The sequence below is a fragment of the Notechis scutatus genome, chromosome 5 (assembly GCF_049901735.1).
Source record: "Notechis scutatus isolate UNSWTSFEM ecotype Mainland chromosome 5, rNotScu1.2, whole genome shotgun sequence".
NCBI classification, from domain to species: Eukaryota; Metazoa; Chordata; class Lepidosauria; order Squamata; family Elapidae; genus Notechis; species Notechis scutatus.
This window is the reverse complement of record NC_142013.1, coordinates 7,969,585-7,985,687: the sequence shown is the minus strand read 5'-3', so window position 1 is coordinate 7,985,687 and position 16,103 is coordinate 7,969,585. Positions and strand designations below refer to the sequence as shown.

The following is a 16,103-nucleotide window of genomic DNA, read 5'->3' as shown; positions in this document are numbered from 1 at the left end:
ATTTTATATCCCAAAAGATCATTGAGATCCTTCAAAAATGTATCTTGATTGGATTTCCAGGACTGTTGAACATGGGAACCCATCTCACCGTAACACTATAATGGCCATATTAGTAAATAAATATATATAAATTGAGAACTGTCTCCTCCTCCTCCTCCTCCTCCTCCTCCTCCTCCTCCTCCTCCTCCTCCTCCTCCTCCTCCTCCTCCTTCCTCCTCTTCTTCCTCCTCCTCCTCCTCCTCCTCCTCTTGCATCATCTTCTTCTTCTTCTTCTTCTTCTTCTTCTTCTTCTTCTTCTTCTTCTTCTTCTTCTTCTTCTTCTTCTTCTTCTTCTTCTTCTTCTTCTTCTTCTTCTTCTTCTTCTTCTTCTTCTTCTTCTTCCTCTCCTCCTCCTCCTCCTTCTTCCTCCTCTACTTCCTCCTCTACTTCTTCCTCTTCTTCTTCTTCCTCCTCCTCTTCTTCTTCTCCTCCTCCACTATCATCATCATCATCATCATCATCTAATGACCCCATAATCCCTTGTGGAATGGAGTCTGGGCAGCTGATTGGAGCCGAGTGTTTACTGGCCGGATGCCCTTCCTGTCACCAATGCAGAGTCATATTCAGCAGATATATTCTCATAGTGCCCAGAGAGATAAATATCTGCCTCTACCTAGGATCGAACTCACAGCCTCCTGTAAGGTGAGAGCTCCGCCTCTAGGCCACTGCACCACTCAGAACTCTGTTCATCCTGACCCCAAAGTTTTTCTGAAGGCCTGCAGGATGACCAGTCAGAGGTGGGATTTGCCGGTTCTCCGAACTACTCAAAATTTCTGCTACTGATTCTCAAGAACTGTTCAGAACCTGCTGAATGACAACCTCTGGGTGCAAGGGCAAGGCCCACATGATCATCGGAGCTAACCGGTTCTCTCCCAGCTGATCTTTGGAGTTAGGGGTTCGCCCGAACTGGTCTGAACTGGCAGAATCTCACCCCTGATCAGAATTCTTAGAAAACAAGTAAAATCGTATATGGAATAAGACAGTTTCAAGGAACACAAAACCCAGACCAATGTATTGCCCGGCTAGAAATACAGTAATTGTCCAAGCTAACATTTTCACCACTTCATGGTTACTAGTTAATAATAATAATAATAATTGTTAATAAATAGTTAATAACTGCACAATATGTCTTGTTCCCAGCTTGCCTGAAGTTTACTCAGTAAACTCGTAGCTGAAAATAAAAGAAACATTGGATGAGAAAAGCTTAGGAGGAAAAAATATGGGCAACCCCACTACACAATCTAAGACTAAAAACAAAACCGAAGTGAATTGGAGCATGAATGAAAGGGTTGACTTTGCAGATTTTTTTTTTCCTGTTGTAAAACTGTTGTGATGTTGTCCTGCCTAAACAAATGCATAAAAAAAATCATATTGAAGCCGATTGGATTTTTCTTTGGCAAACTCTTCCCAGATCGGGACACTGGAGACAACCTGGTCATCTTTCATCAACCGTTTCCCCTATTTTACACGCAAGGGGCAACCTTCAACGTATGACTGTAATTGAGCCTGGAATTACAGTCGTAAATTATGGAGCATGTTAAGCAAGGTCACATTGCCCATGTGTGATATTACAACTGTCAGCTTTGGAAGCCATCTTAGCACTGCCACGTTCTTGAGCTGGGAATATGGGAGGGGGGAATTTCTTGGAGTGTATTGGCTAGACATAGCAGCATTCTTCTTCTAACAGATAATCAGAGTTGGAATGGACCTTGTAGATCATCTAATCCAACTCCCCACCCAAGAGGGAGACCCTACACCATTTCTGGCAAATGGCAGTCCAACCTCTTCTTGAAGGTCTCAAGTGATGGCGCTCCCACAACTTCCGAGAGCAAGCTGTTCCATGGGTTGATTGTTCTCACTGTCAGAAAGTTTCTCCTTATTTCCAGGTTAAATCTCTCCTTGTTCAGTTTCTATCCATTATTCCTTGTCTGGCCTAAAGGCTCTTTAGAAAATAGCTTGACCCCTTCATTCCTGTGGCAGCCCCTCAAATATTGAAAGACCTCTATCATGTCTCCCCTGGTCCTTCTCTTCCCTAGACTAGCTAAGCCCAGTTCCTGCAACCGTTCGTTGTATGTTTTAGCCTCCAGTCCCCCAATCCATCCTGGTTGCTCTTCTCTGTACTTTTTCCAGAGTCTCAACCTCTTTTTTATAATGTGGTGAACAAAACTGGATGCAGTACTCTAGGTGTGGTCTTACTAAGGCTTTATAGAGTGGTTATTAGTACCTCCCTTGATCTTGATTGTACCCCTCTGTTAATACAATTTAGGATTGCATTAGCTTCTTCTAAGTCAAGGTCATGTTATTTCTGCACCTGGCTGAGGAGTGGTTGAGGGGATGTCTTTAGTTGGGACGGATGATTATTGGGGCATGTGATGCAATGATGAGTGCAGGGGATGGATTGGTATTTTTTTACTTATTGCAAGGAAATCCGGAATTTTCAGATTCAGGGTTTCCCAGATGTGCCAGTTTACTACTCTAATTTAAAAAAAAAAAAAAAAAAACTTGGGAGAGAATGTCTGCCTAAGAGTTATTTGTTGGTTTTCTGGAATGCTGACAACAACCTTTTTGTGCAGTGGTTAATCAAACATTAGAATATTTGAAAATAAACTCTGTGGTCATTAAACCCATTATACCAGTGGGCGGGTTTTTTTTTTGCCAGAGAAACCCAAAGGAAATACCCCAAACTGGCAAAAAACACTGAAAATCACAGTCACATGACTGAAGGATGCTGCAAATGAGCTGTTAATATGAGCTGATGGCCAAGTGCCTGAAATGAGGGCCATAAGTAGTTTCTAGGGAAGTCTGCTATAATTCAGACCAGTTGCTATACATCTGGTCCTTAAAATAGAACAGAATAGAGCTGGAAGGGACCTTGGAGGTCTTCTAGTCCAGCCCCCTGCTCAAGCAGGAGACCCTATACCATTTCAGACAAGTCCAGTCTCTTCTTAAAAAAAAACCTCCAGTGATGGAGCACCCACAATTTCTGGTGGCCAGCTGTTCCACTGGTTAATTGTTATCACCATTAGGAAGTTTCTCCTTCATTCCAGGTTGCTTCTCTCTTTGATTAGTTTCCATCCATTGTTTTTTGTCCTGCCCTCCGGTGCTTTGGAGAATAATTTGACCCTCCTCATCTTTGTAGCAGCCCCTCAAATACTGAAACACTGCTATCGTGTCAACCCCGCAATTCTTCTTTCTTTCTTTAGACTAGTCAGACCCAAAACCTGCAGCCGTTCTTCCTATGGTTTATTGTCCAGGGCTTTGATCAACGTAGCTGCTCTTCTCTGAACATTGTCCAAAGTCTCTACATCTTGAGTAAGGGCTACCTGCATTGAGTAAAACCAAAGACAGCATGTCAAAAGAGGCATAGGCAGATTCAGAATAACAAAAAGCAGAATAAATTGCAAGGGACCCTGGAGGTTTTCTAGTGAGCAACTCCTTGCGCAAGCACGAAACCTGATACCATTTCAGACAAAAGGTTGTCCGGTCTCTTTTTTAAAACCTCCAGGGATGGAGCACCCACAACCTCTTGAGGCAAGTTGTTCCACTGGTTAATTGTTCTCACTGTTAAGTTTCTCCTTCGTTCTAGGTTGCTTCTCTCCTCGATTACTTTCCATCCATTGCTTCTTGTCCTACCTTCAGGTGCTTTGGAGCAGTGGTTGCCCAACCAGTGGGCTGGGGACCACTGGTGGTCTGCGAGAAAATTTTGGTGGTCCGAAGAGAAATGTCACCCACAAAGCAACCCCCAAAGCAAATAATCCAGGCTATGCGGGAACACAAGGCTGTGCCGCCCACATGGCCTACAGGAACACAAGGCTTGCATCACTTGCATTGAGAACAATGTGAGGTAGTGAGGGGAGGGGGAAAGGGCGGAGGGGGGAACTTGCCCCACTCGCCCCATGCGCCTGTCCTGTCCACCGGTTTGCTTCTTTCCGCTTCTTCCTTCTTCTGGAAAGCAAGGAAAGCAGCAAAAGTCTTTCTTTCTCTCCCCCAAACTCCACCAGAAATGAGTCTTTGGGACCCTGCAAGGCCTCCTGCTCCAAGAGGCTGCGCCGGCACGACAAGATCTCACAAAGACTCATTTCTGTCGGAGTTTGGGGGAGAGAAAGAAAGACTTCTGCTGCTTCTGCTGCTTTCCTTGCATGAAGCCAAAAGTCTCTCTCTGTCTCTCCCCCTGAGAACAGAGCTGGAGATGGTATCCTACGATCCCAAATAAAGAATGATCGATCAGTAGGAAAACGGGGTGGGGAATTTTCCTGCAGACATTTTTGGGGATTTTCCCAGGGTCTCTGGTCCACAGGATTTAAAATTATGAGTTTGGTGGTCCTTGAGGTTCAAAAGGTTGGCAACCCCTGATTTGGAGAATAGGCTGATACCTCTTCTTTGTGGCAGTGCTGTATCACCCCTAGTCCTTCTTTTCATCAAACTAAACATACCTACTTTCTGCAGCTGTTCTTCCTATGTTTTAGCCTCCAATCCCCTAATCACCTTTGTTGCTCTTCTCTAAACCAAGGTGTCAGGCTCAAATAAATAGGAGCATTCAAAGCACAGATGAGTTTATTATTGCTACCTTCATATGTGATTCTAGTCAAGTAATGGTAAATGCTAAATTGGACTTAGATAAGGCTAAACAGAATTCCAGGGAAGCTGTTCATGCGTCTCTTGTGGCAATGCTATGACTCCAAACTGATGACACATTTAACTCCGCCTTCCAGTTCAGCCTGCTCTTCTGCTACACAGTCAATTCTCGAGATGTTCTGGTGCCAGCCTATTCGAGACTTGATTGACAGAAGCCAACTATTTGAATTGAGCTCAAACAATTTGATCTTTGGCAAAATGACATCAGTCAATATAATTTGATCAGTCAGCTTTTTTTGAAACAATGGAAGTTTCAAGGATGTTTTCAAGGTTCCCTAAGTGTAGGTTATATCAAAACCGGCTAACCAGATATGGCTAGCTAGAGTTTGGGGCTTGCCAGAAAAGATGCAATTGGTATATATTTGTATTTATTTATCAAATTTAGAAACCACCCACCTCACTCTCAGAGCCACTGAGACACTGTGGGTAAAAAGCATTCCTGCTAACCACTTCTATAAGCAAGACCAGATCCATGAATATGTTGAAATGACAAGTCAGATGCATGAGGGGCAGAAGAATAGAAAGTATAGACACCTGTATATCTACTCAACATTCACCATCTTATCCAGCCAATAGTATATTGATCTTGTCCAGATTAAACCTCATTGTGTTTGCTGTCTACCAATGTTTATGATGAGCCATGATGGTGCAGTGGTTAGAATACAGTATTGCAGGCTAACTCAGCCCACAGCCAGAAATTTGATCCTGACCAACTGATGTTCAATCCTGACTGACTGAAGGTTGACTCAGCCTTCCATCCTTCTGAGGTTGGTAAAATGAGGACTCAGGTTGTTGGGGGCATATACAAATAATGCTTACATTGTAAACCACAGAGAGTGCTGCAAAATGTTATCGGGTAGTATATAAGTCTAAGTACTACTTTATGGCTATTCTCAATCTCAACAACTTTTAGTTTTGTGGACTTTAACTCTTCTGATTAGAGAATGCTGGGAGTTGAAGTCCACACAACTGAAAGTTGATGAGGTTGAGAAAAACTGTCCTATAACAATAAAAAAAATGACATCATACTATAGTTGGGAGACTTCTGAGCTACACTTCAGCTACATATTGATGATATTTAAATCCAAATGTTTAGCGGGCTTTTATTAAGAGTTTCATGGACCTGCCCTAAAGTTAAGAAATATTGGCTCAAAATCAAGAATTGGCTAGAAGAAATTACAAAACAAAAAATGGAATTTGAAACCAGAGATATTTTTATTAGGATATAAAATTGGCAAAAAATTTCAATATATCATATCATATAATAACTGCGGCAAGAATTGCCTTCACCCAGAACTGGAAATGTGATAATATTCCTTCCGACACTATGATAATAAAAGAAGTTTTTAGAATGCACAGAGATGGATAGGTTATCAATGGAATTGAAAGAGAGAGAGAGGAAACAGAGCAACATGAGATTTGGAACCTACGGTATAACTGGTTAGAAGGTAGACATAAAGTAGATAGATGAAAGGAAGTTAGGAGTTATGGTAAGATGAAATGATACCGTGTATAACTATGTAAATAATTATGTAAATAACTGAATATATGCCTTAAATTGAAGGTAGGAATAACGGTAACAATAGTTAATAATAATCTACACATTTAGAGATATGTCAGTGTGAGTGAACACCATTGCGAACACGCTGTAATGTAATGAGTGGAAGTGTGTTAATTGTGAAAATATATTCAATAAAGATAGATAGATAGATAGATAGATAGATAGATAGATAGATAGACAGACAGACAGACAGACAGACAGACAGACAGACAGACAGACAATCTTGGTTGGTCATCTGGACCACAGGTTTAGTCTTCTGAGCTTTCAGACTTGTGTTGGATCCCAACCAGAATGTGACATTCTGGTTCTGCGGGTGTGGCTTATGGGCGTGGTGTGGCTTGGTGGCCGTGACAGGGGAAGGATACTGCAAAATCTCCATTCCCTCCCCACCCCACTAACCTGCTTTCCAGCTCTGTTCTCCTGTGCAGGGCAACCAAAGAAGACCCAGCCAATCAGCTGGGACTTGGGAGGCAGAGAATAGATGGGGGCGGGGCCAGTCAGAAGTGATATTTGCCGGTTCTCCGAACTACTCAAAATTTTCACTACCGATTCTCCAGAAGTGGTCAGAACCTGCTGAATATCACCTGTGGAATCTGCAGTTTCATGTACACTTAAAGGAATAATAACAGTTGACAATGGGGTCTGATGTCAAGGAGCAGCAATTACAAAGACTCTACTGGCCAACATCTAACTTCTTGCTGAGTTTAGTGAGTTGCCTCCAGAAAAAATCCATGTTTTATTATTTTAAAAGGATTACATTGACACACCCGTCTGATTTGAGAAATGTTCTGAAAAAACTAGCATTTCAATTCTCATGTATCCAAAAAACAAAAACAAAAACCTGTTGTGGGCAGTCAAGCGCTTTTGATGAATATGTCCCTAAACTCTTTCCAATAAAAGTCAGCAGCTGCTCCGATATTAAATAGCTGTGATAGGGCAACAATTTAGGCAACTGGCTGTTATTAAACACGATTGGTTTTCTCATTCCGTTTAACCCAGCACAATCAATTGGCAGACTGAAAATAACCTCTTTTAGGGTTGACAAGGTTTTTGACAAAAATCCCATCTTTCGGTTTTCCTGACCATCTCTGCTATTCCCTCCAGAAGGAAAAGCTTGGAATCTCTGACCCAAAAAAAGTTAACTCAAAAAGCCATCGGAGATACGCTGTTCTACCTAATTTGCTATTAGCTGATAGAAAGGGTTGTCGAAAAAATGCTACAGTGCACAGCTTGAGAATGTGTAGATGCCTGTTTTGCTTCTTTTAGGGGCTTAAATGAAGCTTCAGAAATCCCCAAGACATACTTAATGTTCCTGATGATGGAAAGAAGCTGTATCTATTATTGATATGTTCCTGTCAACTAAAAAAAAAAAACTTATTTGGTCCTTTTAGTTGCCAACAGAAAGGGAGTGGGAGAAAGTAGTGCATTCCTGAAATGCTTCAGATAATTGCTAGGCAGCCGAAGCTGTTGGCGTGCAAGATTATTACTGAAGAGCATGATTGATGACTCTTGGCTATGGATGTGACCCATTGGAGAATATACATCCAGGGGATGGAGGGAAGACCAGGGTCAAGGGGGAAATGAATGATGTATTTTAGTGTCGGCTACACCCAGCTAACGCCGATATGGTCACTCCTAATAAATCATTTTTTTAACTCTAAGAGATGTGGCTAGAGACTTACGATTTGAATGGGGGTGGATTTGTTGGAGCACTGACAGTTCCATGGACACAAGATACTGGTTTTGCTTCCTGGCCTATTTTTTTTTACTGGACAATGAAAGGACTGAACATCTCAATCCACATCTGGGAGCTGAGATAAAAGACTTACCTTCATTACTCTACACCAGGGATCTTCAAACTTGACAGCTTTAAGACTTGTGGACTTCAACTCCCAGAATTCCTCCTCCGATCATGTTAGCTCAGGAAATCTGGGAGTTGAAGTCCACAAGTCTTAAAGCTGTCAAATTTGAAGACCCTTGCTCTACCCAGTGGTCATGATATCATGGTTTCCAGATCACGTTTTTCCATTACTCTCTTAGGTGGTCTCTGGGAAAGGAGTTGTTGAACCATTAAAAACCAAAACTAAACAGATAATTCAGTTTTTTGTTTTTTTTTGGAAAAATACTTTATTAGTTTTACCTTTAAAAGAACAACACAACTACAAATTATGTACAACAAAAAGACAAATAGGCCTTGGCATAGACCAAGAGGAGAGAGAGGAAAGCCTAAGAGAGGGGAAAGGGAAGAGTAAGGGAGGGGAAGGATAGAGTAGGGAAAACAGTTAAAATAAAACCATATTTTGTGACTGTCTGTAAGATCCTTTCTTCTTCAAAAGTATCATCTTTTCTTTATCTCTGCTTCGAAGGCCCTCGGCCAAATTTTTCCTAGAGGTGATCCTAGAGGTGATCCTAGAGGTGGGTTGTGGGTTTTTTTTTTCCTTTGAAAATGTTTCATTTCTCATCCATGAAGCTTCTTGAGTTCTAAAGCTGAAGAACAGAACTTTAGTTCTCCATAGCTAGAACGAAAAAAGCTTCTTGGATGAGAAGTGAAATATTTTCAAGGAAAGAAATCCACTTTCCTTTTGGGAAAAGCACTTTTGGGACAATCTGGAGGCAGTTTAAGATGAGTCTTACAAGTTTAGCAACTCAGTGCAAAGTAGGCTATTAGTCTGAATCTATGCTGGGCCATCAATTGCCCAAGTTGACTTTGGAACCAGGAACTAGACATAACCTCATCAACTCTCTTTTGCCCTACAAAACAGAATAAGAGTTGGAAGGGACCTTGGAGGTCTTCTAGTCCAACCCCCTGCTCAAACAGGAAACCCCATACCATTTCAGACAAAGGGTTGTCTAATCTCATCTTAAAAACCTCCAGTGATGGGGCACCCATAACTTCTGGAGACAAGTTGTTCCACTGACGAATTGTTCTACCTGTCAGGAAATTCCTCCCTTGTTCTAGGTTGCTTCTCTCCTTGATTGGTTTCCATCCATTTCATTTTCATCATATGTAACCCATTTTCCTTTCCGCCCACTCTTTCTATTATTTCAAAACCCAAATAATACATTCTAGGGTTTGGGGTCCAGGGATGTTTATACAGCATTGACCGGAGTCGATTAAACCTTCCAGATGATTTAAAAATAACTTAAACCTTTAAAAATAAAAAGAGTTTTTACAGCTATATGGATTAGCCCCAGAGGTTTATCGTAGCTTCTATTCTTTCAACCCCTCTGTATTTGATAACCAGCTTGGCCTCCTGGATCTGAAGATGCAGAGTGAGACCATTTCCAAAAGAGAAAGGAGGAGGGAGTTGAATGTGAGTCCCACAACACAAGTACCCTGTACAGCAGCCACACTCTTGTCAGGATTATTATTATAAGAGGAGGTTACACATCTGTTGTGGGTGATGATGACATTGTCTGGGTGAAGAGGGACAGCGGCGTCTTTAGCAAGGCGAGACCACAACGTTGCAGGCTGCACTCTGAATTTCTGAACGGAGAACCCTTTCCATCTCCCCTCCCTTCTCCTTGGACACACATGTGACATTCTCGTTCTGCTTGTCAAATAATATCTATCTATATATACACAAACAAAAACAAACAAAACCCTTCCGACTCCTTGCTTGCAAGTCTATATGGGCCTATCCAGCCAGGAACTCTGGTGAAGCGACCGTTTTCAAACCTCACCTTTCTGAAACCTCGTCTTCTTCCTCTCTTCTCTTTGGCTCTCCGCGGTCCTCTTTTTTTCCTCCTCCTCCTCTTCCTCCTCCTCCTCCTCCTCTTCTTCCACCCCTCCCAACTCTTCCGCTTTCAACCTCTCCTATTCTCGGCTTCCTCTTTCTTTCCTTTCTTTGTTTTTTTCTTTTCTTCCTCCCGATTTTTATTTTTTTAAAAAACCCAACATGCCGGAATGCAAAGCAAGCGAAGGGCTCTTAAGTGGCCGCTGCCGAGATCTCTCCTAATTTGCCGTCGCTGGCTACCTACCATGCTCGCCACAGGCAGGGAAGGCGAGACGTGTAGCTTCTTCTTCTTCTTCTTCTTCTTCTTCCATGTAGTAGTGCCTTCCAGCCGGCTCTTCTGCTTCTTTTTGACGAGGGAGCTAACGAGCGATTCCCCGGGATCGATGCCTTTGCAACTGGCCGGGGAAAACGGAGGCTTTTGATGAGGCACATGCTGGGGATCGATTGGGTGCGGGTGTGCATGGTTTGTGCCGCGGAGAGAAGCTGCGCCTTGGCCCCTTATGCTCCTCGTTTACTGCAATGTTTTTTGCATGTTACTGTGCGCTCCGGACTAACGTGAAGGTAAGAGCAGACGAGACAGGCGTTTGGTCGGGCTGTTTCTGGTCCTTCACTTTCTCCTGCCTCTCTCCTCTCCTCTCCCCTCCCCTTCCTTCCCTTCCTTCTATCCTTCCTTCCTTCTATCCTTCCTTCCTCTCCTCTCCCCTTCCCTTATCTCCCCTTTCCCTCCCTCCCTTCTTCCTATCTACCTTCCTTCCTTCTATCCTCCCCTCTATCCTTCCTTCCTTCCTTCCTTCCTCTCCTCTCTCCTCTTCCCTTATCTCCCCTTTCTCTCCCTCCCTCCCTCCTTCCTATCTACCTTCCTTCCTTCTATCCTTCCTTCCTCTCCTCTCCTCTTCCCTTATCTCCCCTTTCCCTTCCTCCCTCCTTCCCTCCCTTCCTCCTCCCTCCCTCCTATCCTTCCTTCCTCTTCTCTCCCCTTCCTTCCTCCCTCCCTCCCTTCCTTTCCTTCCTTCCTTCCTTCCTTCCTTCCTTCCTTCCTTCCTTCCTTCCTTCCTTCCTTCCTTCCTTCCTCCTTCCCTCCTGTCCTCTCCTCTCCCTTTCCTTCCTTCCTTCCTCTCCTCTCCTTCCTCTCCCCCTTCCTTCCTTTCCTTCCTTCCTTCCCTCCTCTCCTCTCCTCTCCTTCCTTTCTCCTCTCCTCTCTCCTTCCTTCCTTCCTCCCTCCCCTCTCCCCTTCCTTCCTTTCCTTCCTCCTTCCTCCTCTCCGCTCCTCTCCCTTCTTCTTTCTTTCCCTCTCTAAAACCAAGCCTGCTGTAGAAAATGTCTACCTTCTACTTTGGGAATGCTCCTTTGAACAGCCGTTTCATTACAGGTGGTTGGAGAGGCTCTGTGTTTATTATCCTTGGTGCTCGCCTTCCTTGCACATGCTGGCTTTCCCATGCCACCAGTAATGACCTTTGGGGTGCAACTCTGCAGGAGGGGGTGTGTGTGGGAGGGGGGGAGGCTGGGTCTTGGCAATAGGGCTTTCTTCTCTTCCTTGGCTGAGGGGTGTTTTAAAAGGTCTAAATAGGCCAGCAAGGTGATTTCCGAATGGTGATCATTTGCTGCCTTTCAATCTGGAGGCAGAAATTTGAGGTTCTGTACAGTTTGGCTTCTTTGCATCACTGGATGATTTTTTTTAGGGGGGGCGGTGTTGATGGGGACAAGCGAGGAGGTTGTTTGGCTGCTAATGAACTGTCTGGAAAGCAGCAGAACTGTCTGAGGGAGCTGGTCTTAAACGAGGCTCTGTTTCTAACTTGTCACCGTTATGCCTAGAAATCCAGATGCTGCATTAAGACTTTAAGGCTGGGGGGGGGGGGCAGCTTGTGCATCTCCTTTTGCAAATAATAATAATAACAACAACAATACAGCATATACTGCCTATATACTCAGACGTTGCCCTAATAGTTCTTATAGGGCCCTTGGTTAGGACTTCAACTGCTAAGTTTTTACCAGTCCCAGACTGTGAATCGAACTGAAGATTACATCTGAAATCATATCGGCACGGAAAAATTCTTTAGGTTACTTCTAACCTATTTTCTCCCGTTAATGGGTTTTTGGCATCTTATCTCTGGGGCTATTTTGGCTTAACCTCTCTCCTCCAAACTTCCACCATAAAAGTCCCTGGATTGATTGATCCCTTTCCCTCACTGGAAAAGATTGTGATCAAACCCACAAACACTCCCAAATGGAATTGCAACATTTGAAGGATTTGCATTTGTCGGTCAACCTTGAGGAGAAAATATCAGTGTTCTCACTATGTCTTGGGCTAGCGGGGGAAAAAGGCCCTATATTTCTCTCTGTGTGTCTGTACATACATATATGGCATACATATATATGCTTCTATACATATCCATACATATAAATGTGTAGTAAGTGTGTGTGTATATACATGAATAGGTAGCAGCCCTCAACTGCAAGGGATAGGAAATTAGAAAAAGCTACACAACTTTCTTTTCTTTTTTCTTTTCTTTTCTTTTCTTTTTGCAGCCTAGATTGGTTGGTTCTAAATTTTGTGAGGAACTTCAAAGCTCTACCTGGGTGCATTTAGATGCGGAGACAAAGCTAAAACAGGGAGATTGATAAAACCAATGAAGGTTATAAGGGGATGTTTCATTAGCAACTGTTTTTATGAAGGATATCAACAGTTAATATCCAAAATGTGTTAAAAGGGGAATATTTGTTATGTAACGTTGTATGGTTGGATTAAATACTGGAAGTTTTTAAGAAGAGATTGGAGAACCATTGGTCTGAAGTGGTGTAGGGTTGCCTGCTTAAGCAGGGGGTTGGACTAGAAGACCTCCAGGGTCCCTTCCAACTCTGTTATTCTACTTTAATGTGTCTGCACAGCCGAAAACTTATGAGGTGAATCAGGAAGAGCTGTACTGTATGTGAAGTACTGTATGTGAAGACAAGTAGCCAGTGTGGGTTAACTTGGCAAGGAATTTCTAATAAAGTTGTGAAGCAGCTACAAGGAACTTGCATATTACCTGCACAATATGTGTGTGTGTGTGTGTGTGTGTGTGTGTGTGTGAGAGAGTCCTTAACAAGAGCGTAATGACTCATTCATGGTAATTTTTGGCTATTCTACATCATTGTTTGTCTACAGCCTTACTGTGACCCATCTAAATTGTTTGTGTGCCAATTTTTCTATGCTTTGAAAATGTCACTATTAAGATGTACAATCGGTATGCAGCTAACTGTGGTTACATAATATATATGAGTAAGGCTTCAGTAAGTTAAGAGTTAGAAAGCAGGTTGCTTATGCTTTTCTGCAAATGCCAGAAACTTGGTTAATAGTGACTTTTACATTTTTTAAAAGTCTTTTAAATTTTATACTCTTAGTGATGAATATGGACTGTGAATATACATAATCTCTCCTACTCCGTATAAAAATAGATACAGGTCATTATGCTTGATTGGGAGTCGCCCAGAGTTTGTTATAAGATGGGTGTGTGTGTGTGGTATATAAATGTTTTAAATAAAGGAGCATTGCCCAAATTTATGACTATATTGTTACAGAGCGGACTCATTAAATAAGGCATGCATATTAAAAATATAATGGCTATATCAAAAGTCATTCCCCATGGGACAGATAACAGATAAGCAGAGTTGGAAGGGGCCTTGTAGGTCATCTAGTCCAACCCCCTGCCCAAGTAGGAGACCCTGCACCATTTCTGACAGATGGGAGTCCAACCTCTTCTTGAAGGTCTCCAGTGATGGTGTTCCCACAACTTCCAAGGGCAACTTTTGTTCCATTGGTTGATTGTTCTCACTGTCAGAAAGTTTCTCCTTGTTTCCAGATTAAATCTCTCCTTGTTCAGTTTCCATCTATTATTCCTTCACAGTATGCTTTGTTCATTTTTTTTTCCCTTCAGGATAAATGTCCCTGCATTTAGAAAGGTTCAAAGATCATGCATCAAATAAACGTTTAGAACAAAACGGCAACCCATCTGAACTTTTAATTTAATCCATTATTGATGGGGGTCTGAGTTTTGCTACACTCTATATATCGAGCGAGGCTTGGGTAGAATGTCTGCAAAATGCCTCTGGTATTTTCTTTTTATTTCCTGAAATAAATAATTCTGGGATGATGAAGTGAAATGGAGACAAAAAATTAAGAGCATAAGGAAGAAAAGTTATTAATGCAGATTTTTGTGGTTGATTTTTGTGTGTGTGTGTGTGTGTGTGTGTGTGTCCATAGCTTAACTGGGTCACTTTATAGTAAACTTTTATTAATCCACGTTTTACAATGTCTAGACAAGTGACCAACATCTGCTCTCATTTGGATTTCTGCATAATAAGCATTTTTCCTCCAGAGTGCATTCAGAAAATATAACAAGATTTCCCAACCAACTTTAAGAGGCGTGGACTTCAATTCCCAGAATCCAGCATGGCTGGCTGGGGAATTCTGGGAACTGAAGTCCACACATCTTAAAGGTTGGGGAAACCCTGGTATATACTAATGAATATCATGCTTTTGTTCCAGTCTGCTAGAATTTAGTGAATAGAATAGAATAGAATAGAATAGAATAGAATAGAATAGAATAGAATAGAATAGAATAGAATAGAATACTTTATTGGCCAAGTGTGATTGGACACACAAGGAATTTGTCTTGATGCGAATACTTTCAGTATACATAAAAGAAAAGATACATTCGTTAAGAATCAAGAATCATAACGTGCAACCCTTAATGGTAGTCATAGGGTACATATCATACCATGTCTGCTTGGAAATGGTGATATTTCTGGAATATTTCCCAATAATGCTTAGTGATAGCTGAAGCAGCATCAAAAATACCCTGGCGGCTCTTGATTTTCTCCCAGGACAGAGTATAATTTCCTGGATATTAGGGGAGAAAAAAGAGGATGAATGTCTTACTCCACTATGTACAGGAGAGTACAGGTTGTCTCACAACCATAATTGAGCCCAAAATTTGTGTTGCTAAGTGGCACGTTTGTTAAGTGAGTTTTGCCCCATTTTAGGACCTTTCTCGCCACGGTTGTTAAGTGAATCACTGCACTTGATAAGTTAGTGATGTGATTGTTAATTGAATCTGGCTTCCCCACTGATTTTGCTTGTCGAAAGGTTGCAAAAGGTGATCTTAGGACACAGCAACGGTCATAAGTACGAACCAGTTGCCAAGCATCTGAATTTTGATCACATGATCACGGGGATGCTAGAAAGGTCGTAAGTGTGAAAAATGGCCATAAGTCACTTTTTTTCAGTGGTCACTAAATGAACTGTTATAAGTTGAGGATTACCTGCATCTATTCCTAATTATTAATGGTTGAAAATGTGAAAAATGGTCATAAGTCACTTTTTTCAGTGCTGTTGTAACTTTGAATGGTCACTAAATCATCGTCTCCTTTCAATGACCCCATAATCCCTTGGGAGGCGTGGATTCTGGGCAACTGAATAGAGCTGATGTTTACTGGTCAGATGCCCTTCCTGTTGCCAATGTGGAGTTATATTCAGCAGATATAATCTCAACGTGCCCAGAGAGAGAAAATATCTGCCTCTACCTAGGATCGAACTCACAGCCTCCTGATTGTGACGCAAGGGCTCCATCTCTAGGTTACCTCACCACTCATTTGAACGGTCGCTAAATGAACTGTTGTAAATTGAGGACTACCTGTAGATGTTTCTAAAATAGGAACTTCCATTTTTGTTGCCAAAACGGCGTATCATATGGCATATTAATTTTCCCTAGGGTATATTTGGGGAATCACTGACTTTTAAGAATGAGCTAAAATGTATGTAACTATTCAAATGTTGGCTTTTTTTTTTTCTCTTTAAGAAACAGTGTTTGGGTTAGTCTTAATTTATAACATTGCATGAATGCTATTTCTGGAAGTTTTAATAGGAAAAAAAAAAGATGAATTGTAGTCTTGGAGAGACATGGATTGTTCTACAATTTCATGTTTTAATGTTCCATTTCCAGCTCCATTTATAGAGAGCAAGAAACTTTGATTTCCAAAGGGCTCTTATTACTTATCGATATCTTATATTGCCTGAATATAAAGGTTTGTTTGTCAAGCAAATAGCATTTTGGGGTTGGTTTTTTTATTGATATAAAATGCTTGGCTGAAGT

The 16,103-nt window shown here is 41.9% G+C and overlaps 1 protein-coding gene across 15 annotated transcripts in view; it reads left to right on the top strand.

Moving 5' to 3' along the window:
• Positions 1-16,103, top strand: part of DLG2 (discs large MAGUK scaffold protein 2) — a 1,023,659-nt gene that overhangs the window by 341,942 nt on the left and 665,614 nt on the right. Inside the window, exon 1 of one of the 15 annotated variants that reach the window (XM_087966070.1) lies at positions 10,142-10,533. The exons of the other annotated variants lie outside the window; for them this stretch is intronic. Within the exon in view, the coding sequence (XP_087822196.1) occupies positions 10,492-10,533 (42 nt within the window). The 5' untranslated portion in view covers positions 10,142-10,491. Of the gene's footprint in view, positions 1-10,141; positions 10,534-16,103 lie in introns of those variants that run through there. 15 annotated transcript variants of the gene reach the window in all.